General features: G+C 38.8%; 3 protein-coding genes across 10 annotated transcripts; 2 read left to right on the forward strand and 1 right to left on the reverse strand.

Moving 5' to 3' along the window:
• Positions 1-3,908: 3,908 nt before the first annotated feature.
• Positions 3,909-7,672, forward strand: LOC111272584 (putative RNA-binding protein 19). Its single transcript, XM_022854119.2, has one exon. The coding sequence runs from the start codon at positions 4,110-4,112 to the stop codon at positions 6,690-6,692; it is 2,583 nt and encodes an 860-aa protein (XP_022709854.1). The 5' UTR covers positions 3,909-4,109; the 3' UTR covers positions 6,693-7,672.
• Positions 7,673-8,310: 638 nt separating this feature from the next.
• LOC111272585 (spliceosome-associated protein CWC27 homolog) lies at positions 8,311-21,015 on the reverse strand. Of its 3 annotated transcripts, none has more exons than XM_086973347.1 (9): positions 20,903-21,015; positions 12,598-12,807; positions 12,136-12,279; positions 11,596-11,801; positions 11,221-11,432; positions 10,867-11,020; positions 9,900-10,045; positions 9,380-9,632; positions 8,311-9,153 (listed from the first exon to the last, which is right to left on the reverse strand). In XM_086973347.1, the coding sequence occupies exons 1-9, from the start codon at positions 20,933-20,935 to the stop codon at positions 8,970-8,972; spliced, it is 1,542 nt and encodes a 513-aa protein (XP_086829473.1). In that variant the 5' UTR covers positions 20,936-21,015; the 3' UTR covers positions 8,311-8,969. The 3 variants fall into 3 exon arrangements, with proteins under 3 accessions (XP_086829473.1, XP_022709856.1, XP_022709855.1); XM_022854121.2 differs by lacking the exon at positions 20,903-21,015 and adding an exon at positions 14,167-14,411; XM_022854120.2 differs by lacking the exon at positions 20,903-21,015 and adding an exon at positions 13,862-13,947.
• LOC111272587 (NSFL1 cofactor p47) lies at positions 15,090-24,155 on the forward strand. Of its 6 annotated transcripts, none has more exons than XM_022854125.2 (8): positions 15,090-15,517; positions 19,153-19,304; positions 19,773-19,793; positions 20,099-20,122; positions 20,916-21,120; positions 21,564-21,835; positions 22,384-22,710; positions 22,989-24,155. In XM_022854125.2, the coding sequence occupies exons 1-8, from the start codon at positions 15,392-15,394 to the stop codon at positions 23,134-23,136; spliced, it is 1,275 nt and encodes a 424-aa protein (XP_022709860.1). In that variant the 5' UTR covers positions 15,090-15,391; the 3' UTR covers positions 23,137-24,155. The 6 variants fall into 6 exon arrangements, with proteins under 6 accessions (XP_022709860.1, XP_022709863.1, XP_022709864.1 ...); XM_022854127.2 differs by having other exon boundaries at positions 15,091-15,517; positions 20,916-21,114; XM_022854128.2 differs by lacking the exon at positions 20,099-20,122.
• The last annotated feature ends 283 nt before the right edge of the window (positions 24,156-24,438 follow it).

Below are 24,438 nucleotides of genomic sequence, written 5' to 3' on the forward strand. Positions count from 1 at the left end.
TCGATTGACTACGAAGGCGTACGATGAGATTGTTTGGAGTACTGGAATGCATAATGGTAACGCCTACTTGTATAATAGAATAGCAAAATATTTCGACACCTAATTAGGTCCATGCAGTGAAATATGCATAATCAACATGTCACATACAGTTACATCTAATATATATTGTTTTTTTTTAATAGTTAAGCGTAATATGAAATGTTATCCTGCTTCGACACACTAAGATCGCCAGCCCGGTACAAAACCCCTTTCATCGCATGAGCTGTGTTAAGTGACGACGTTCTACGCAACGATTTGATTTATTAAAGCCAGCGTTTCACCGTTCCCTTAACTTATGAAAAAACAACGTTTAGTTGTCCCAACGCCCGGGCTACGGAACAAAATTTACCCAACGATATTAGCTATTTTGAAATTTAGCGCTTATCTATATGTGACCACTCTACTTATGTTATGTGAATATAATAATATATCTCTTTTCATTACAATATAAGATGAATAATAATGCTTAAATTGAATAGACAGGGTTTATATGTAGGTCAGTAAGAACAAGAAAACTCATGTAAAAAAACAAGGAAATGTGGTCGCGTTTTGTTAGTAGATTTGCACGTACATAACGCGTTGCTGGTGCTCGGGGGATAGTAGAGCGTGCGCACGTGTACGGAAGAGTCGTCATGCTGGAAGGGTCGATTCGCGAAACGAACCGTTTATCTCTTTCGCTTCCGCAAAGCCGTTAACGTGGAAGGGGCAGCCCTCAACTGGCTGTGTTGAACTGCGTGGAAAGCTAGAGCAAGCGTGGGGGCAAAGCCGTTGTAGACTGCGAGTATTTTCTCTCGATCGAAGTAGGGTCACAAACGTCAGCAACGGTCCCGTTTTCCAAGCTCCGCCTAGAATTCTTAAGTACAGGCTCTATGACTTATAAAGGTAATGATCTGCAGCGTTACCGCCAAAGACAAAATAAATGGTTTAAATGGTATTTTGCAATCGCACAAAAAGACATCCAAAACAATATATTTGGTGAGAAACAATTTTTGCTGTTTAGTATATTCATTAGCGCAACAATTATAAACAATGCCAAACTAATTAACATATAACCAAAATAAGCGAAAATTCAGATTCATATAGCCTATTCAGGTTCAATCAGAGTGTCACTGGTGACATCTTTGTTAGGGGTGCAAAGCGTCGAATTTATGCAGAAGATGCCAACTTTACAACTGCTGCTCGTATGTCTCTAACGTTTTTATTAAAAGCATCTCATTACATCGAAATAGTTGTTTTTTTAATACTCAAACCTGTCACGTGGCAGCTTTGAAGAACAGTGGTACATTCTACCTCTCTTCCAGTGATTCGAATCTATCCTTGTATGAGGTAGCGAAGAGTTGACTTTTGACTTGTTTCGTACACACGTATACATAAATACAAATTTTCGAGTTTTATTGCCGCCGCTAAGTAGTGCCCGTAATACTACATAAATAATTGCCCGGGTTGCTTCGGAGTGAAGCACATCAAAGGAATTAAGAACTAGTAATAATAATAATGATTTTGTGACGAGATCAGCTTTCAACCATCATTTAGCTGGTCATAGTAATGAGTGGCCGTTAAAATGTCGAGAATATGGTAATTTGTTTAAATATTCCACGAGCTCCAGAACACACATGATGAATCATATCAACTCAAACAGTAGATTAACGTGTACCATGTGCCTCGACTAGTTCATCAGCGTGAAGTCGTTTAGCGTGCATGTTTATAGGTGTAACAAGAAATCAAAATTCGACATTACTATTACATATGCAACTGAATTTTTCGACTGAGATAGTCTTTCGATGCAAAATTGAAATATTTATGGTGTACATGAAAATTCGGTGTTTTTAAATACAGTTTAGATGGGTAACACGTCGTTCAGCACAGAGCACATTTCCACAGTAATCTAAGGTCTTGGCATACCAAGCAAAGGCGTACAACTGCACCGAGGAACGCTGCTCAAACGGCTTTCCTTCCCGTGCGACACTGATGTATCATCTCAAAACCGGCCATTTTCGAAATAGCTACCCGCGTGTCTTCTTGCTTTCTTGGTTGTAGTATGATTACACTAGCAAACAAAAAGTACGGGTTGCATATTCACACAGTGTGTGTGAGTGAGAAAGTGTAGGTTGTTTTATTAACAGTAGCTAATTTTCATTAAAACCAATTTAAACCGATGATCAGAAGGATTGATCGAAATAGCGTTTCATGTCGGAGACCAACAAAGACCCGTAAATCTGCTAAGGCTTGGTGTTGTTTTCGGTAGCCCAATATAATAATATTTATTATATAATAATGAAATAATGAAACTTTGGAGCACGTAAGGTGGCCTAAATTCGAAATCAGGCCAAGACCCATTTCATTTCGTCTTGAAAAGCGCCAAGCGTCCGAGGCAGTGCTCAAGGCCAGTACAACTTCTCGGAAGACAGTTATTAATACACGTAAGGAAAACTTTAGTTTTAAGTTTCTTTTCTAGTGAGTACACTAAGAATGTGCATAGAAGCTAAGAGCGCCCCATATTCAGATTAATATGATACTCGATAGAAGCTATTTACGAATTCACTAATTTCAAATCTTATTATTGTCTTCTCTAATAACTACATTCTGGATGTCCATATATGATTCATGATTAAAATTAAGATGAACTTGCTCAACAAAGCAGTCTAAGAACGTTCCCAACTTATTAGTTGAAGTTTCGTTTTGCTAAACACTATTGGCAGATTGAAAGCAAAATATTTCTCAGCGCGAACCGCAGGGTGAAGTCCTCCTCCAAAGTATCCTGCTGGAGGTGCGATCCTGTTGTAGCTTCATTCGTCCGTATTTTGTTGTGTTTTTTGGGAGATTACATAACTCGTAATGCATTTCTGTATATGACGTATATGCATTTGGTATCCGCATAAAAAAAAACTAATAAAGATAATAATAATAATCATCTATACAGCAAACGTTTCATACCTGCAGTATAGTGCAGTCAAACCGCAATTGCTTGAGAAACATGCAGACAGAAACATGCACGCCGATTTGCTACCATTCCGAATACAGTCGTGACTTTGAGATCTATCTATTGAAGGGGACAAACCAATTCTTAAGTATTGAGACTATCAGTGAAAAGATGCGACGTAAAAGAGAATTGCAGTGAAGCCATGAAGGTTCAGTGGTCGGCGTACGAGGTAGGGCTTTGAGCACTACACTTCATAAATTGTATATTTTGATTGAGACTCGTATGTCTGGTAAGTTCGTACTGTCATCGATGAAAAGCACGTAATCTCGATAATGAAGTAATAGGAATATTTAAAATATAATTTCGACACACTTGTCAAGGTGAAATGAGAAATTGTATAGCTCAAGCACACTAAGAAATTTATATGCTTACTGTTTTTAGCTATATTATTATTTTTTAAATAGTACGATTTTGAGAGAGAACAGTTAGCTTTCTAAATCATCTTGTCAAATCTGGAGGTGCACAAATAACCAAATATAGAAAAACGAATAGATAGTAATAACTAGACTCCTAAAATTTGCTTGAACTATAACTTGAGTACGCTCATATTTAAGAGGGTACGTCGCCAGGTGCGTCTACGCGTGATTTATAAACTAGACCTCGCGTGTCTCCTTGTGCAGCAAAAGTTCGGGGGGCTTCTTTCTAGTCATGAAAAAACGTGAATGCCCCTTTATAATTTTAATTTATGCATAATGTGGCCATCTCTATTTTTTTTTGTAATTATTGATTACAAAGCAGTTTATGTTGGGCATTTGGTAATATTATATACAAGTAGAAATAAATGAAAGTATAATTTGCGTAGATTTCATTTTATAGCAGGTTTTCAAAGGCATTCTTCTGTGCAATCCGGCTTGGGTTTCGATTTACCTTTTCACATCGTAGACCATGTTTACAATGTGAGTGGTTTCGGTTTCGAGCGCATGACCATGCGACTGTTCTACTGCAGTGTTTTTTTACCAGCTGACAGTTAATTTTGTATGTTCTACTACTAAATACTTAGAATAATATGTTAAAAGTTATCTCTTTGATAAAAACAGCGACAATAAATGTGTGCCTAAAGAGTTAGTGTTTAAGTGAAGAAATTGGCAGCATGTCTGTGCAAACAAACATGTCGTATCGTTTATTCGTGAAAAACTTCCCCAAAGATGCAACCGAAAAAAAAGTCAGAGATTTTTTCGCGACGAAGGGTACAGTTACTGATGTCTCACTTAAGTTCACGCCAGAAGGAAAGTTTCGAAGATTTGGTTTTATTGGATTCTCTGATCCGGCTGAAGCCAGTAAGGCACAAAAATACTTTGATAAAACGTTTATGGGAGCATCTCGTCTGCATGTCGAACTATCGAAGAATCTAGCTGAGAAGCCCCGCCCTTGGTCAAAGTATTCTGAAGGCAGTACCGCCTATCTGAAGGCGCATCCGCAGGAAGCAGAGAAAAAAAAACGCGAAGACGAAAAAAAACGTAATGAAGAAGCACTTAAAAGACAACGTGAACACAAAGAAAAAAAGGATTTTCTCAAAGATATATTGGGTTCTCTGCCAGAAAATGAAGAATTTAAGGAGTTCCTAGCGGTAAATCAAAACGAGCAACTCCTGTGGACCAACGATGAGGCCGAACAGAACAAAAAGGTCGCGTCGACATCTCACGATGATGAAGCACCCGCCAACGATACAGGACCCGAGACCGACTTTTCGACAATAAAAAAACTGCCGAAGGAAATATTTCCTCACGTTGTTGTTGTCCGTAATCTGTCATTTAAATGGAAGCGTAAAGACATAAAAGACTTTTTCAAGGACCTGTCAGTGTGTTCCATTCGAAAATGCCTTAAACCGGGCGTAAAGGGTGTGGCGTATGTCGCATTTAAAAACGAACCGGATCTTGTTAAAGCGCTGGAAAAGGATAAATGTTTTATAGAAAGGCGGCGAGTCCATGTTTTAAAACATATTGATCGCGCCCATAGGAATAAGGCAGACAGAGATGACAAGCGTAGTAAGAAAGCGTACCTAGATAAAGAAATTGCTTCAGACGTCATTACAGATACGGGCCGGTTATTCATTCGAAACCTCCCTTATTCAGTAACAGAGGCGGAACTGGAGGAGCTGCTTAAGCCATTCGGTCCTTTAGCCGAATTACACCTTAGCATCGACTCTGTTACCAAGAAGCCTAAAGGTTTCGCTTTTGCGACTTTCATGTTTCCTGAACATGCTGCGCGGGCCTACCAGGCACTGGACTATACGACGTTCCACGGCCGTCTTATGCATGTTATTCCCGGATTGGCGAAACCTCAGGACGATCCACTGCTATCCAAAGCTAAAGGAGCTGGCGATTCGTCCTTTAAGACGGATAAGGCCATGAAGATGAAGGCTCAGGCTGGTAGCGCACATTCATGGAACTCACTTTTTCTAGGCGCGAACGCCGTTGCGGATGTTATGGCAGATAAATACAGTGTAGAGAAAACGAAGATTCTAGGAACTGAGAAGGGTGAAAGCGTAGCTGTACGTATGGCTTTGGGTGAAACGCAGATTGTCAATGAAACCCGAGAATTCCTCGAAAAGCATGGGGTAGACCTATCGGTGTTTAAACAGAACACAACGGAGCGAAGTAAAACAGTTCTACTAGTCAAAAATCTTCCAGCCGATACCAAGGATAAGACTCTCTGGGATTTGTTCAAAGGCAAGGGTCATCAGGCAGTTCGGCGTGTGATACTACCGCCATCAGGCGTAACGGGTTTGGTGGAGTTCAATGAGCCACAGGAAGCGCGCAGTGCATTCAGGCGTTTAGCTTATACGATGTTCCAAGATCAGCCACTTTACCTAGAGTGGGCCCCTGTCAACGTCTTTTCGAGGGAGGCAACAGCTGAGGAGAGTACGAGCCCGGCGAATCAAGATGACTATACCGAACAGAAAAAATCCGAAGCAGACCACAAAGATAAAGATCTGAAAGAGACACAAATGCAGAACTCAAACAAATCAATTGACCAGAAGTCGGAGGACACATATGAAGAGGGAGCAGTACTCTTCATCAAAAATCTGAACTTCGAAACAACCAGTGACGACCTCAGGGAGCACTTCGCGCCTTGCGGCGCGGTGGAAGCAACGATTGCAACAAAGATGGATCTCAGTAAACCCGGAAAAACTCTCTCAATGGGTTACGGTTTCGTCCAATTTGCTAGCGCCAAAGACGCGATGTCAGCTCTTAAAAAGCTACAGCATTCCTCATTACACTCACACACTCTCGAGCTCAAGGTCTCTCGACGAGAGGTGCAAGTTGCAAGGGTAGTCGCTCGAAAAGAGCAGAAATATAACAAAGCTTCAACAAAAATCCTCGTTCGAAACGTACCATTCCAAGCTAATCGCAGAGAAATTTTAGAACTGTTTGCTGTCTTTGGCGCACTGAAGACTGTCCGTCTGCCCAAAAAAATGTTCGGCGGAGATTCAGGCAATCACCGAGGATTCGCTTTTGTCGAATTTGTGACAAAGGGTGATGCAAAACGAGCATTTGACGCACTATGCCAGAGTACGCATTTGTACGGTCGGCGGCTGGTGCTTGAGTGGGCGGCGGAAGAAGACGATGACCCGGAAGCACTTCGAAGAAAAATGGCTGAACAGTTCACAGAAGGCTTGAACAGTAAGCGGCTGAAAAAGTCCGACCTAATGGATACTCTCGAAGGTGTATAACAGAATTATAGACTTACATGGAGAAAATTATTAGATCATTTGTTACGAGTTAGTATTGTCTATGAATGGATGCGATAGATTTGAAGAACACCCTAACGGCGATTAATGGGCAGATGAATAACGTTGTCAAATCGTTATCAATATCACCATTTTAAGAATGTTCAATTTTCAAATTTGACGTCTATTATCCTATATAGGAGCATCTATTTATAATGACCCTTGTAGTTGGTTAACCTAAAGGCTGCCTAATGGGTAAGCTATTAATAACAGCTCTTCATCGAAGTAAGCGCGTATTTCATAATCTGGCAAAGACTGTATAGCGATCGTCACACGACATAGGACATCATTGAGATTTTGTAATGGATTACAAGGATTACTTAACGTTTTTCAACGGACGCTAACTTTGAGCCAACCAGGCTATAACGGCAAATCAACGATTCACTATTGAGTTAAATTAGAAAACCGCTCTTCTAAATTGCGTGCAATCAAATCCGCCCGGTATAGTATTGAGTTGTAGGACTAAAAATTCGGCATAAAAAGCTTAGCTGATTGAAAATATTGAAATCTGTTAATGACCTGGTATTATCAAGATAAAAGAAACAAAGGCACATTAACCAAAGTGTTCTTTTGTGTTTAGAGCAAATCTCGAGTAATCTAAACACGTGCTTTTTCAGCGGCAGCATTGCTGGAATATATGCTGCGGAAGTACAATATAAATCAGATTTACTTTCGCGAATCTGTGGTTTAAATTGTGTATCAGTCGGAGCAACCAATAAACTTTAATTCAGGGAAAGGTAATATTATGCTTAAAGATGGTAAGACCTTACGGTCATCAAATATGGCGTGGAAACTGGATATAAACAGCAGTCACCCAAGAAGACTCCACGTTTAGGTCATATATGAAAAGTAAAACAAAACAGCCTTCAAAGATCCTTTCCAAAAATGTGTAAATAAACGGATATTTTTAAATTACTTCATAATTCGTTCGTAATACATTCATATATCTAATAACAATTACACAATAATGATAATAATCTAGTATCTAAATGACCAAAATGACAAAAAATTTAATGGAGCCATATTAATATACTTAATGATAATATCGTTAAGTATATGTGGACCAGCACGAAACGGCTAGTAATAGATAAAGACGCCGTTGTTATTTCACCTTTATGTGACAATTTGCCATGAGCTAACAACCGTAAAAGCCGTTCTACGCTGTTCTGGCTGTGGACTTACCAACTGTCCGTTCAAGCGAACTGCAGATTATTGCCTATGAGAGTAATCTAGCATATTTTTCTATTAACCCATGTTGCAAAAAAACACCATAGACGTTCCGACGCCTCGTCGTATTATTATATTGAGAAGACTTAATGAATGAAAGAGTTAATGAGGATGATCCAGAAAGACAGAAAAAAAGGATTAAACATCGGTTCCATTTGATTAATTTAGTTAACTCTCCTTTCTTTATCAGCCGCTTTTTTCTATACCATTATCCCAAAATAAACGTTGACGTAAGACAGTTTATATAATTCGATGATGCTATGAAAAAAATATAAGTTGTTACATTACTGAAAGTACGTATCATTTAATTTTTATGTTTAGTTTAAAACGGATGTTTAGTCAAAGCTAGCCTTCAAGCTGTTTAATTTATTAAACCATTAGTTTGCTTACAAGACTTGCTGTACTGATGAAAACAAAATTGCTTTTAATTGCGTTTTGTGAATAAATATGTACCCACTATTATTATTAATATTACTGTTAAGCTTGAAAACTTGACAATTTATATGGTTCAAATGGCCACATCACTCACGATAATGCAGGCACCTAATAGCCGCTGGATGCTTCTTCCACCTTATGCTGGGAAAGAAATGTTTACATATGATTTCCTTCACTGTCTAGAAAATAACCAAATTGGTGAATAAATCGAGTAGGCATTTTGTGTGCTGCTCGTACTAGACTTCTAGCTAACCTTTAGTCAATCAATATTCTATCATTCTTCTTCTAAACTGCATGCGATTCTGGCAAACTCTTATTATTGTTATTACTATTATAGAACACAACGTTTGTACAGTTCACGCGACCTAAGACGCGTTGACGGGGCGTAACTGAGCACCGATGTATGATCAAACATCAAGAATAGAGTAGACTTCTCCATCCACTCCACATTGTATCTATATGACATTCGCATTACTATTGCCCTGTTTCGCTTTCCATTAGAGGTTCCGGGCTATTCAACAAATTAACTTCTCATGGCTTTCCAACACGCAGCGATCTCTATCGTCTACCGCTTTTGTAATCTCTTCCTCCACGACATTCACGACGATGGCTGTGCTCTTTACGCTTGCGCGCGTTGAGCGGATGTCGAGGGTCTGTTATGTCGTACATATCTTCTTTTTGGGTAGTCGCATCTTTCGCCAATACGGGACCCTGCTCCTCGAAACGGAGTTCGTGCTGCATCCTGTTATGAATGTAGATACAAGCATACAACAAACAACAACAGTAATAGAAATATCTAAGTTTAGTTTCAACGTGTCCACGTACTGGATCACAAGAAGAAACTCACAGTAGAAGAAAACATCACGCCGTAGGGACATATCCTGTTTGCTTCAACTGATTTATGCCTTTTAATAGCCAAAGTACAAGCAAAAGACGCCATTTGAGTCAAAACTTAGATGGTCACTTACCAGTTGCTGTCATCTTCATCGGCATTTTTATCTTCGTCAGCCTCGCTGCTATTATCAGCATGTTTGCGTTTGTTTGCTCCGGTTGCTGAAGTCGATTGCTGATGAAGTTTAGCTTTAAACAGCTCAAGTTTGGCTAAAGTTGCAGCTTCCCGGTCGCCTTTGTTGGTTTTCTTCAATCGCGCAGTGGTCGATTTACTGTACATCGCCTGCTCAGCGAAGAAGGATACTAGGAGATCGTTGTCGCCAGCAGCTTCTGCATTGAAACAAATTCAGACAGAGGTCTTTGATAGTGCAATGCAGTATATAAAACCACAAAGCAAATTAAAACAGAAACACCGATTGATGCCTGCGTCGAGTTTATTACGTTCTGTTATTAGAAGCAATTAAAAATTTAGCTCCACCGCTTAAGAAAAAGTAAACGAGCACTTATTTTTCGTAGATTTGCTAGTGACAAATATTACTAACAAATTAATAAGCTAATGTCTGCATTTTCTCAAATCGAATATATAAGGACGCCAACCTTGAGTCTCTTTGAATTTAGCCTTGGCGGCTTTTTCTTCCTTCTGGTCGGCGGTGGCGTTCCTGTCGGCCGCTTTTTCTTTTCGCTTTCGGTCATTATCTTTCATTTCTTTTTTCAATTTTTTAAACTCGTTGCGAGTTTTCTCACTAGAATGTAAAAAAAATGTTAATAATGAAACATTGTGCCGTCGACTTTTTCTGTTGTTATATATGATGCATGATGTAAACTGCCTATGTTGCTGACCAGAATCAAAAATGGGCTCTGATAAACGCGCCATAACATGGAATGCATGTAAAAGAGAATAATGGTACTCTCACCTGCCCTAATCATTGAACCTTATTCAATATTTTTGTATAAATAATTAGTCATGGCTAGTCATAATCCATGAGTATGATTATCTAAAACATTGTGTGATAAAACGTGAAACAACAATATCATTTCGTCTAACCGATATGCTATGCCAACACGGTAATCAAACAAAGGTGATTGCATGTAGCACATAATGATAAGAACAAAATTTCAACCAGACCGAATTATAACCTGAAGTAAGTTACTTCATTCTATTTCTCCGCCAAATTAGTAATCATTCTGTGCTATTTGTACATGCCCAAAATACAATAACCTACACAAGCCCATCTGGCTGTATCCTATAAAATCTTTAGCAAAATGTAGCTCCGACATAGGCTAGTCGGCAGTTGAAAAATGAGGTAGTTAGGTTTTCCTTTAGAGTTTAACAGTGAAGCACGGAACCAATACCTGGCTTACTTAGATAGAATTACGCTTATATATTCGGCCGAAAAAAATCCAGTAATCCGAATCACACCGATTGTGTTTTCTCATTAGAAAGAAACCAAATGGCCAATGTACACCATAACCCATAGTCTTACTATTTTTCACATTTTGTAGAGGAATAAACACTCCAATTGATATAATAGACTTCAGAGACTTTGCAAATACATATACTTACATTTCTTTACGAGCTCTTTGTTTACGTTCTTCTTCAAAGTAGTTGTCCACGTTTACATCAGGCTCAGGTGTCTCGCGAGTGTTATGACGTCGGTCACTCTTTTCTTTAATTTTTTCCCGAATCCGTTCCACAGATGCGGACTCCTTGGAGCCTTCTGTTATACGTAAGAAAGGCGGTAGGGAAAGAAAATAGCAATAAATTAAACATTTTCCGTTTAATCTCGGGTCATCTTTAAAACCTTTTTTGTAGTGCATTAGAAACGCGGCGCAGGAGCTGAACAAAAGCCGAGTCGATAAGCTTGTATTTAACTTATCGCCCTCTGATGCAATCATTTGTACTTTTGGCTCAACCGACCTTGTCTCTTGTTGACTTTCGACGAATCTCGCTCTGAGCTGTCGTCCGAGTCGAGCTCACGAATAAATGCTGGCTGGGAGGACAATGTCTTGTCGTCCTTGAGCAGATCGTGGCTGCTTTTGCTTTTGCCACGAAACTGTTTCTGGACAATTTCGGTCAACTCTTCTTCCTCTTCCTCGGCCTCGTCACCAAAGGAGAGTAGCTTGAAATCCCTGTGCCCGTACGTTGAGAATTAAGGGATATTTGTTAGAAAAAATATCTTGAAAGTAATGCTACTCGTTGTATGGCTCGAACAGTATAATAGTTTGTCGTTTAATTAAACGCTATGTTTCCTTGTACCATATGATTCTCTCGATCGGAAAAATGGACACATACTTTTTGCCTTTGTCCTTGCTTCTCTTGCGGTCCTCGTGAAGCCGATCTGTAGCCTCTTTATCTTTACTTTTTCTCGGCTCAATATCCGGAAAAGGGTTATCGATGACTTCGGCTCGACGAATTTTTTGCGGAAATGTAGGCCTATCGTCTGCATCGACGTCGACGTCTTCAAGCTTCAACATATTGTACAGTGTGTCGCCAGCAACCTGTCAATACGACGCAAAATAGAAACAATAACGGAATAAAGGAAAGTCAACATTGATGTTCTATGTAAAATGTCGATGCTATCTGTCAGAGCAACACCAGCAAATGATACAGCTTTCAAAGAAGGACGTGGAATCATTAATCACTTTTCTTTTTGTTTAAGTGCTTTGAATAAATTAAGTAGGATTTTAGTTTAGTTATTTTTGAGTACATTCATAAATAATGTCAAATATTATATAGTTGAGAGTTCTCAGTCCCTTCAAGATTTCCAATAATGTGCCGATCATTTTCATCACTTTTTTACCCGACTCCACCAATTCAGAACAATTCTGTTACCTTTCCAAAAATAGTATGCTTATTATTCAGGTGCGGTGTCGCAGCCAGTGTAAAGAAAAACTGCGACCCATTGTCATCTTTACCGCCGGAGGCCATAGCGATAAGGCCACGACGGACAAAGCGAAGTCTCGAATGAAACTCGTCCTGCAAAACCAGAATATGAGTTTTCTTAATTTTTAAAAAAGACAGTAAAATTCCTCTAGGAAGAAGTGTAATAGCTCAAAAGACAACGTGCAGAGTGAAAAAGACAATTAAGACTTTTGATTTATGAATTTCTCGTAAGACCCAACTAAATTTATAAAAGCATTCCCCTAATTAGCCGCCTCGATATCAAGCAAAAATTAAATATGTTTCCGGTTTTGCCAGTTATAGGCAACTCACCACTGTAAGACGTAAATTTTAGTGCTATTATGGATAATTTATTGTGTTAACACAAGTAGTTAATAGGAACGTTTACGGTACCCGAAAGGGTTTGCCGTAGATGCTCTGTCCCCCCTCGCCGGTACCCGTGGGATCACCTCCTTGAACGCACATGCCCTTGATAAGACGGTGAAAAATTGTTCCATCATAGAAGCCTTCGAGACACAACTGGACAAAATTACGACACGCTTTCGGGGTCTCCTTTGACCAAAGCTCAATATCGATTGGCCCAACTGTTGTGTGTAAAATCACCTGTGGACGAAGGAATATTGGTTACAGTATAAAACTGAAGCACTATCAAAAAGTTATAGGAATAAGAAAGTAATTATATTTTTTTCAGTGCTTATTGTTATGCAAATTTCAATTTTTCTACACCTCAGAGCACAATTTCTATATAATATATTAGTACTGTTACTGTACATTTAACTTTTTATACTTGAATAACGGTTTATGTTTCTGAAGGTACTGGAGATACACTTTACTATTTAACCTAAAAAAAATTATCACAGAATTATGACAAATAAACATTGTCATGTAACTGTTATTTCACTTTTGCAGGTTAAAACAAATGACGAGAATGCCGGGATGTTCGACAATCGTGGTGCACAAGAAGTTTTGTCTCCTCAGTAAGAATTGCCGAATAATCGATTATACTTCAATGAAAGCTCAGGTGACTGAATTCTTTCAATAAGCTGTCTTTTACTTTCACAGCAATCTGTAGTAATATCAGCACCATAATAAGATGGTCATGCGAGGAGATGCATTTAACTTTAGAATATGGATTAAATATTTCACCGGAACCGGGATTTATGGTACCGGCCCGAAATTCAACCAAATAGTTAGGTAAAAAAAGCTGCCGTTTTCAACTTATGCTTGTGATCGCTGAGATACAAACGCAATACGTTATTCTATGTCTCAGTTCGAAAACGTAACGGAAACGTAGTAAATGATTTTCAGGAAAAAAGCTGACTGAACGAGTTGCGGCCACTCAAGCTTTCAATGTGCTCTGTGTGCGACTATTTTAGGAATAGGAGGGGCGCCGTAACGACACTGATGTTGCTGTTCAAAGATTGCACAGCTGAGAGAAAGCTTAAAATATACCAAGAAAAATGTTCTGTTATAGCAGCATTGGCAATCTCAGGTAAGCACACGATTCGCAAGAAATGGCGCCTAGAGATACCTAAAGCAAATAGATGCTTAAAATAATGCTTTCCCTTTTTAGCATCGATGATGAAGCAATAGAAGCACTCTAGACATCTATATTAGGTCTAAAACGCAAGTTGTTACTACTATAAGAAAAACATACAAGGAAAGCATTTGTGTAATAAGAACATTTAGCTTCTATGGGCATATGGTTGGTTGGTATATATGACTACTTTTAATACACATTTGTCGTCTGTCAGCATCTGGACACTCATAGGAAGCCTTGGTATGTAGCGCGGGTAAACGCGCTTTGCATTTTGTGTCAATTTATATGAAGTCCCTGGCGTGGTAAAAAATCAGTGTCGTTCTCTCCTTCCTGTAGCCATTTTACCCCGTATTTTTTTTAAAATAAAGACCATCTCTGCTTCTGGAATCCGCGCGAATATGCACGAACGGCTTTCCACTCACCTTCCCATTTGTAGGCGGCTCCTGAATGTAAATATTACTCATTCTTTAGGTTTAAGTCAGCGTCACATAAAAACCTGACACTTTCAAAATTCAAAGCTCATATTTTTGCGTTTATAATAATACACAATATTACATTGTAATAACACTAAATCGAATTTCTGTCTCTCGAAGAGTGAGGGATCTTTGGTTAAGCCGATAGAACGACGACACTTCGTTCGAAATTCACTTGGCCAACAACCAGCGTAACGGAGCCAGATTGTTTTGTTTACAATCGAAGCGCCGGCTACCTACCTCTTTTGGCCACTCCTTTTCCGGCTGATCTCAATATATTTTTCATACCATCGATGACAGATTTCCTCGATTTGAAAGCCGTTCTGTATTTTAGTCCGAGAGAATTATTCACAGAAAAATGATAACATCCGTAAAATATTCCAGTTACGCAAAGACGTCGAGTATGAATGTGATTGTGCGTTTCTTATCATTTTAAGCAAACGGTGATTTAGTATATTATTAATTCTATATACTTCCGAGTAGCTTTTTGCGAAATGGTCGATGTTTTAACTATTTCGGGACGTTTTCATGCGTTCTGACGCATGTATTACTTCCTGTGTGTTTCCTATGGTTCGATAAGGTCTTCGCATGACGTTGATATCTATGTAATATTAATAATAATTTTGAGTTCAGTATTATTATTATTAACTAAGTAAATAGTTTTTGCCTGGTCCCCCTCCCCCTCCGCTTTATAAGGACCTAGTGCACCGAGACCTTAGCCTCCTGAAAACTAGTACTATTATTTAAAAAATAATGTCATAACGTAAGCTTCAACAGTTTGTATTTCCCCGCCTTTATCTCCGCTCTACTTTCCTATTCTCGCTGTCGTTGCTGCATAAGTAGCAAAAAGCTCCGTCTAGCAAGCTACCTCACGATGTCGTCTGCAAACCATCGCAGCCACTATTGGGAATCCTCGACCACTAACCGCTCTAAATCTCAATCATCATTGTGATATTCTCCGCCGCTATTTTATCTCACCGACGAATCAGTGTCTACGATTGTGGTGACGCTGTTACAGTGTCTTGGTCAAAGTGTATGTCAGTTTGTCAGGCCCAGATCGGTAGAAAATCCACCGCTGTAATAACACTATATTGCTGCAAAACTTGTGATTTTTGCTTAGTCAGCCGCCGCCGCCGCACTTTGAACTCGCCGAAATCGTCTATTCAGCATCGAGATGTCTTCCGCTGGCAGCGGTGCTACTTCAGCGGTTGACGAGGTAATACAGCAGTTTGCGACGATTACTGGCGTTGAGTCGGATCGGGCACGGTTCTACCTCGATTCAGCCGGCTGGGATCTCAATGTGAGTGGGCAAGTTATTGCTTTGAGATACACGACGCAGCAGACAGTCTTTCTTAAATCACTGATTCGATTATGACGGACGCGATTTTATGCTATCACTAGAAAAATTGAATTACCACCCAATGGGCTGAAATGACAAATAGAAACAGTGGCATACACCAGGCAAACTAACAAAAAGAACCTCCAAAAAAGTCCAGATAGTCATATTACCCCTGTAGACATATGAATTTACTGCGCGTTCTACCACACAGTAGTATTGCTTTAGTACGTGTTTGCGCGTGTCAAAGCCGGCAACAATGGCTGGCGGCTTCCTGTGTGGCACGGGCATGTTAAATTGGTGGTCGTAGCAGTATGGCATATCGAGGCTTCAAGGGCCTTTCGTTACATGATTCATTCTGTTGAGCCGATACCTGAGCATACAACTGGGATAGAACTTGTGTGTTAGGCCAATTGCAGTGTAAGGTATGTCTATATGAAAACATGCAAATAATAGAATGTGTGCCGCATCAATATAGAAGGGATTAGCCATGTGTGTAAGTGGATTATGTATAACTGGGAAATCATAAATCATGCGAAATTATAATGGCTGGTCCGCTCAACCGTTCTGGGCTTAGTAATAATTCAGAATAGAGCAGTAGGACTTTTTTATTCAGTTCCATTCACATATGTTGTTTCGCGTTGAAATCGGCAATGTTGTATGTGCATAGAACTTAAGCATCTATAGTACGAGCTCGCAATTTGTGTACTGTATTTTTATGATATAATAAAGCTCTGTGATAATTGTTATCCTCGTAGTCACGGACAGCGGGTGAACACTTAACAGTACAATGTTCGGTATCAGTGGCGAAAATGACATGAAACCTACGCTAAAACTTTGTCGTGGCAACAGATCGGATGAAAATGTAATGTTGTAAATGTTGTACCAAATGCGTAAGATATTCACCTTAACGCATTTTGTACAAGGGCTACATTATAATTTATTTGAGGTAATATAGAATGCTGAATTTATACGAGAAAAAACCTATTTAATTCTATTGTTAGCCGACAGCTTACGACATTGCGATACTAATTATCAAGAAATGTTCTTTTTGCTAATAGAAGTTAAAATGATCTGCAAACAAATGGCGTTCGTGGCCTGTTGACAGATTCATATTGTACATGTTTATTGGACAGTTGAAAACGTATTGAAGATTAAGCCAAAATTTAAGTGTCTTACAAAAATATCACTAAACTAAATGTGCCAAATTCTGATGGGTGACGTTCTCCCATTTTTTGGTAACATAATTTATATGGTTACTAAACAAAAAATCGTAACAACTTCCATTAAAACTAAATTAACACCATTAGGGATACAGATGGTGCGAGATTTTGGCTATACGGCGTTAAAATATCCTTGTTAAGTTTTCTGTTCTTGCCGGTAGCTAAAAATATATTCGGTGCGGCGTAGTCATAATTGAAGACAATGCCTCCTCTGTTCTGTAATTTCGGTCGATCTTTTTTTGGTGGATTGTTGTAGTCTTGTGATTTGTTAGCAGAAGAACTTTTAGTTAATCGACGGCATCAGCTTATTATAGACAATTCTTTCCCAGTTCTACCAAACACAAGCATCAGTTTGATTGGCGCCAGAAATGATAAAGCGCTTTGTTTTCCTAACCTAGTCGTTTAACGCCCGTGATCAACCGTTAGAGATGGTTCGATTTCGCAGATCTATTTACGATCAAATGCTTTTGGGTCGACTGGCATGGCAATTGCAACGTCAAGGTTCTTTCTGTAACCAGCTTTCTTTAAACGATTCAAAATTATTCGGTGGTAGATGTCATCTTCCTTGGAGATGTTATGGTTTTTTAAGTGTAGGTATAGCTTAATTTACGCAATAATTTGATCAATTTGTTCGGCGTGATTCTTATTACCTGCTACCTTAGAGCAATCTACGAAAAAAATTGTCAATAGTTTTTCGATAACCCAGTATACTGTACAGTAAAATGAAGACTTAAATTTATCACGAGGCTTTTATCCGGATTCTGCAGGTGTAATCATCATTTTGTATTCCTGTGGAGCAATTTTATCGATCTAAGTGCGTGCATTGTTTCCCGTATACGTTCTATCCATTAGTGGTAGTACTCTAATAGTAAAAATAATGATACAGTTGATCATCACATTGCGCGACAAAGTTATGTCGACCTCACATGTCATAGGAATGATGGCACCAGTTAAGCAGATCTCTGGTTACTAAGTGCAGTAATACGAATTCCTAAATTGTATGTACTATTTTTAGAATACTCGATCTTCATATATTTTGCCTTTTTTCAGTTTCACGTCAACCTAGGTATTCTGGAGACATGCTTTTTCCTTTAGTAATATGTTTATTCTAATTTTTCCATCGCATGGCTTAGGTCAGCACATTTTAACTAATTGGAACAATCCTAATAATAAAATAAAATTACGTTTGGGAGTAAAATGCGGATATAAAAATGCACCATGCATTTTTATACCCGCAAAGTCGCCAAGTTTTGTTGGTGCACACAGCTGTCATAAAGCATATGTTAAATATCGCATTTTCAATACGACGTTTAGCTTATTGAATCAAAATCAACGGTTCTGAACCTTTATTAAGGTGGATTTACTCCAATTTCCCATTTCCAATTTCCAAGTTAGCCCAATGTCTTACCGATATTTACGATTACGAAAATAATAGTATTATTAATAATATGAAATCAGCTATGAAATTAGGTATTTCGAAGTAGATGCGCCTTTGGTTTTCCAAAGGGGCAGAGTTGTACTCGAAAGTTCATAAATGCAGATTTACCTGACGACCGGTTTCGACCATTGAAATACGCGCTTTCGAAATCACACCTACGAAGTCTCTGATCTCAGTACGCGTAAAGCAGACGGATGCCAGAACATCACGGTAACAGGTGTCTCTTAGTTAGTGTCTCTGCTTAGATAGGCTAGGTATAGCCCATCAACAGGTCCCATTAAAGCGTTCAGTTTTGTTTAGCGGACTAAACTGCTAAATCATTATCTATTTTATTACGCACGGTTGATACGTCAATGGCTACTCGTTTTGGCGTAAATTTGTGCTCCTCAATCGAATATCTCTTTTTCTAAAAATAAAAACGATATCTTCAAATGGTTTTTGTATGTAATTAAGTGCTTAGGATATGAACACGACGACCAAACACGATTACGTTATGTGATATTTTTTTTTTTCTTTTATCGGTACCTTTGCTAGCACTTAAAAGTTGTGAAAAGTTGAACCTGTACATAAAAGTACAGGTTAGACTAGTGCTTGTATTGTATTTATTATTAAAGACCCGGAAAACATTTTTGGCTAGTTCGTTTTTATTAAATCTTTCCCTATTTGTAAAGCGACGTAATACTTGTTATCAACATTTCATATCGTGATATGCCTGCTGATTTTAAGTATTACATGAGAACGGTGCATTACAGTGACCATTTGAATTATTGGAATGTAAATTTTAAGCGGTGAAAAATTGCCTGTGTTGATAGCACACGCATCCTCTAAGAAATGCTGTCGTTCTCGTTTGTAATTTAATTAATTTACTCTTTCTCAGGCTATTCTAATGCCTAACAAAAACAACCTTTCGATGTTTGCCTCTTTTTCAAACCTTTTAGCTAGCGCTTTCATCTTTTTACGAGGATCTTCCGGAATCGGTCAATCTTGACGGAGAAAATCCTATCGTTCCGTCTGTAGCCTCTCGGCCCAACGTGGAAGCCATCTCTGCGACAAAGCCTCCCACTGATCTTGCGCAAAACAACATGTCACGGTATACACACATACGGCTACTTAATCTTTTTATTTAAATGCGAAACGCTTGTCTACTTTGGTTACTTATCAATCAATTTATAAGAGATAATGTTTTCACATGGTATGGCATAATATTTTGTACTTTTCAGTAGTACAAAAAGAACAAACCTTTGTACTCTTTGAGAAATGCACAGCGCCGACCATTTTTTTACTCTGTACAGTTAATAATTTGGCCGAAGACCAACTTAAGTCAAACTATTTGCTACCTAAAAAAAAAAGGCAAAGGACCCGACAATCTTTTCGGCTAAACAGCTTAAATACCTGACACAAACACGAAAAACATTTCAAATTATTTGTTTGCACCTCAGATAAAAATATCCTTATCAGAAATGCAATAAGTTAAGCGTTTCAACGAAAACTTACAGATCTAGTTTTTATTGACTATCAAGTATAAATTTTCTTTTTTTTCTTTCAAATTTCCTCACAGCGCCAAAAAGACCGGTGAAAGGTGAGGATTGCTACTCCTATTACGTAGATGTTTACTTTATGATAATATCATGCCATTAGATCGAAAGTTATACTTCCTGTGCAGTATTACACAATGCGAGCTCTTTGGTTCACCAATAAGCTTAGGATTTCAACGCTAGCACACATTAGTTTTTTTTTAATAATAATGGCCTAATTTCTTAATAATAACAAACTCCTATTGGCGATTCTCTACATTTGACATACGGAAAAAGAGAGATTACTATGAACCAAATCATCCGGCTTCATTCGTCTAATTCGTACACTTCACATGCTTTATTTTCCCAGTAACACAAAAAAGCCCGCCACAAGGTAAGAGATGCTATCTTCCGTACCACTTCTCGTAGAGTAGACCGTTTCGCTTGAATGCTTTATTTGAGTATTTCACTCACATAGTTATCTAGGCTTATAGAAACACATATTCTAACTACACTTCCTATGAGAGCTGAGTTGATGGTCGCACTAATTCTTTTTCATTTGTCTGACTTGGACAGTTTAAAGAAGCGTGGTGCGAAGTAAGAATTACTTTGAGTGCCCTATTCTTGAAAAGGCTTAGATCATATGCTGGTTAAACCTTGAAATAAAAAAAAGATTGATTTGGAAAGATGTTAACTTCCGTATAGAATTAACGGAGAGCATGTCGGCAATTCGCATTAGGAGAATTTTTTACCATTCCAAAACGCGCAGGCCCTAGAATTCGTTAGCTGTACTGGCAAGAGTGAGAAGCAGATGTAATGCAACAAAGCAAAGCATGCTGATAATCATAATAGTAACAGTAACAGTTGAGTCTGTTTGTTTGGCAAAGTATTACAAAATATAGGGCCACTCTGCATTGCAATTGATCTGCTATGGGGTAAAACCTTTTAATAATTAAGAGGTGGTCTCATTGTCTATATAACGTATTGCATATTTAACTTAGGCTGTAGAAGCGCTCTCTTTTCATAGGTGAATATTATGCTCTTATTATTTTATCTTACTCGTTCGTCGTTATCTTCTGTGTCTATACACTGGGCTAGATTCGTCTACTTTTATAATTAACGATCTTCTGTATAACGGTTCGTTTGTAATTTGCAGTCATTCAAATATAGTTACCTTTTTCATTAAGCGACAGGCAAATCCGCACATTCCGCGACCTCAACAACGGATCCGGGAGTTCCGACAGTGAAGAGGAGGGCCAGAGATTTTTCGCTGGGGGTTCGGAACACAGTGGCCAACAAGTACTCGGTCCGCCGGGAAGGAAGAAGCTTGATGCCAACGAACTCGTACAGAGCATTTTCGAGCAGGCGCGCGCACATGGAGCCACGGTAAGTGTAAGTTACTTTTATTCCCTGTTACACAATTTGACGCTGAAACTTTGGTTAAAAAGACAAAAGGTCACTGCTGCTTTAGTTTCATAAACGTGCCAGATACCGTACTACACAACATCTTTCTTTCTATGATACATTTTCTAACCAGCTGTAATTCGCTCTATATTATGTCGTCATTTCTGTTGTTAATTCCCCGTGATGACAAAGAAACGAACATAACTTAATTTCATGTAAACACAAGGCAGCTGGCGGCACCCAATATTGACACTGCAATGTCGTTCTGCTCTTGTGAACTACGCCTGCTCTCTAAGCAAGTTTTATTTCGTGAATCTATTGTCAACGGCTAGGTGTTGAAAGATCCCCAATCCTGAGCCACACTTAAACCCTGCATTATGGGTTATTTCACGTGAAACTTATCTTTGCTTATCCTTTGATGCAATACCCAGGCAGCCGAACACGAGCCCCGTGCCACGCGGTTAGCTTTTTCCGGCGTGGGCTTCCGACTGGGCGCTGACGAGCAGCAACCGCTACAAAAGTCGTCAGGCACAAGTGGAGCTCCCGGCAGCGGTGTTGCAAGTCAGGACTCGAATGTGGCAGGCGGATTTCCAGTTTCAGTTGATATCAGCTTGTGGCATGATGGTTTCACCGTTGACAATGGCCCGCTTCGTCGATACGACACTCCTGAAGGGAAGGAGTTTATTGACTCCATCAAGAGCGGGTTAGTTTAGTTCGCGAATTCTTTATATATTTTTCAAATGCTGTGCTTGTGGACTAAATAATGCGTTATATATAACGCATTATTCAGTCCACAAATAATGCGCTACTCACTTCAACATTTAAATTCTATCTGATAAAAAAAACTAAACTCTGCATAAAGCGGATCTCGGGACGAAAATGGTAACGAGTCGCCTGGCAATATTTAGCTTGACGGAGAAATGCGTTGAAAAACATCAGTATTAATGTAAAATAAATCAACGGTTATTTTCTTTTTAAAGTGGCATCAATATTTCTATAACTAACATTTAAATGGTTAGGGCGTAGCTTTTTAATTTACTGGAAGAATAGGCAGTGCTGTCAACCCAACTTGAGGACGTACGGTATCCTGCAGTTACGTATCAATTAATAAGCACTTTGGTAATTCCACTCTTAAACATTTCAAATACTTCTAGATTAGACTAGTTGCTGTATAGTTTTATATATTTATTTATTGTCCCTATTTTTCTCTTTTTGAGCCGCATATTTTTTTCCACTGCTGTCTCTCAATAGGGTGATTCCGCCTGAGCTATATAGCATGGCAAATAGCGGCGAGGTGAGTGTGGATCTGAATGACCGTCGCTATGAAGAATACGTTCCACCTAAACGCATGACAAAAGCTTTCACCGGCGAGGGTCATCGGTTAGGCAACGTCGAACCCGCCGTGGTCCCGCCGAAACCCGAAGGGGCCTGTGCTGATCTGGCGGCTTGCGAAGCGCAGGCATCGCGCGAAATCAATCTTGACGAATCCAAGCCAACGACGAATATTCAGATTCGTCTAGCTGATGGAAGTCGTTTAATTGCTAAGCTGAACCATTCGAACACAATCGATGACCTCAGGTAAAAGTCTAAAGGACACAGGGCGGATATACTACTCACCCGTTGTTTTGCGTGCATATTGTATACGTTGTGCAATTAGTATGTCTGTATAAACAATAGATTGGTTAGGATTATGACAAATAAAATAGTTTGTATGAACTCGAAAAATCTGAAGTTAAAATTTCTTTCTTAAACGTTCATCAATCAACTGGATTTCGACAATTTTAATTTCTTAGCTCAACTGTTCGAAAAAATTATTCTAAATTTGCCTTTCTGATGTGATTTTATGCATCTTTCAGACGCTACCTTGTAACTGCCCGACCACAGTATGCAGCGAGTACGTTTGTTCTAATGACAACTTTTCCCAACAAGGAGCTCACTGAAGGCGCTCAGAGTCTAGCGGATGCTAAACTTCTTGGCGCCGTGGTTGTCCAGAGGCTGAAATAGAAGGTCCTTGAGTAGACTTGTTTCATGCCAGTGGCGTAAAAATCTTTGCAAAGAGTTCCCTAAAAATTTTTGGTGCCTCATAACCGTCCAGTGACGGGCGTTGGTCACTTTCGTAACCTACAATGTTTCTTTGCGACCTACCCTTAACACACAAACGAAACAAAGATAACGTATACCTGTTATGTGTGTGAAATTCCCTACATTTTTTTTGTGTACAGATTGCTGTTATCAAGTTCATTACTCTGTAGGAAACTTGCACACAAATACACATTGAAGTCGTTTTCTGTGGTGCGAAACAGGAAAAAAGGCGAGGGTCATTTTATTAGGCACCATTTTGAGAGTAGATGTAAAAATTATGGAAATTAGATTAATCAAGAGAAAACGACGAATGAGGGCAGCCACAGAAGGTCTCACAGTTCGTTTTACATAGACCTAAACAAGCTTTCCCCCTGGAACAAGGGGAGTCTCATCTGGACTTCCGCCATTGAGTAGATGAGATGCGCTTAATGTTAATAACAATAACAAGAACATATATATATATATATCATATGAGAATAGAAATACTACGTAAAAAGGAATAAACAGGAAAAAAGAATGACAAAAGACGCAAATTGCAAGACAAGGAAGGCATCGCTGACACGACGAGGCTCATTTTAACCATCAGCTGAACAATTGCATATAACGACAAGAGAGTAATTAACAATCATATTGATAATAATCATAATAAATATGATAAATGCTGATGAAGAACATTGATTAGTAAAAGTATTTTTTATGGATAGTACTAGAAGCTTGACGAACAGAGGTGCGAGACGTATTGTTGTGCGTGTCCGTATTAATAACCTTTTTGGGGCAACCAACTACCGGTGCTACTGTATGGGGACGTGGGAGAAGCGTGATGTTCGCATACTTTCACTGAAACGAACACAATTGGTCAGAATGAGAAAAACATTAATATTAATAGTAAATAAATATTAATCAAAACATAAAAAATAAATAGATGATACTCCTCAAAAAAGCGTCTACGAGTCTTCCGTCTTTATTTATTCTTTTCGAAGAATATTCGAAGAGAAAAAAATATTTTCAATATTGAATCTGTTTCATTTTCATTATTTACACTTTATTTACACAAAGATGCAATCTAAATCCACTCTTCAGTAGTTCGATAATAAAGTTATTGTAAATGGCAAGAAGACTATCTTTATAAACAAGCAAAGTTACAAGCTAATTCCTCTTCAATAACTGTAGCTGTACAAGAAATAATAAGAGCTGTATAAGAAATGCTGATTTTTTACCTTAGAT

The sequence above is a fragment of the Varroa jacobsoni genome, unplaced genomic scaffold (assembly GCF_002532875.2).
Source record: "Varroa jacobsoni isolate VJ856 unplaced genomic scaffold, vjacob_1.0 contig02659, whole genome shotgun sequence".
NCBI classification, from domain to species: domain Eukaryota; kingdom Metazoa; phylum Arthropoda; class Arachnida; order Mesostigmata; family Varroidae; genus Varroa; species Varroa jacobsoni.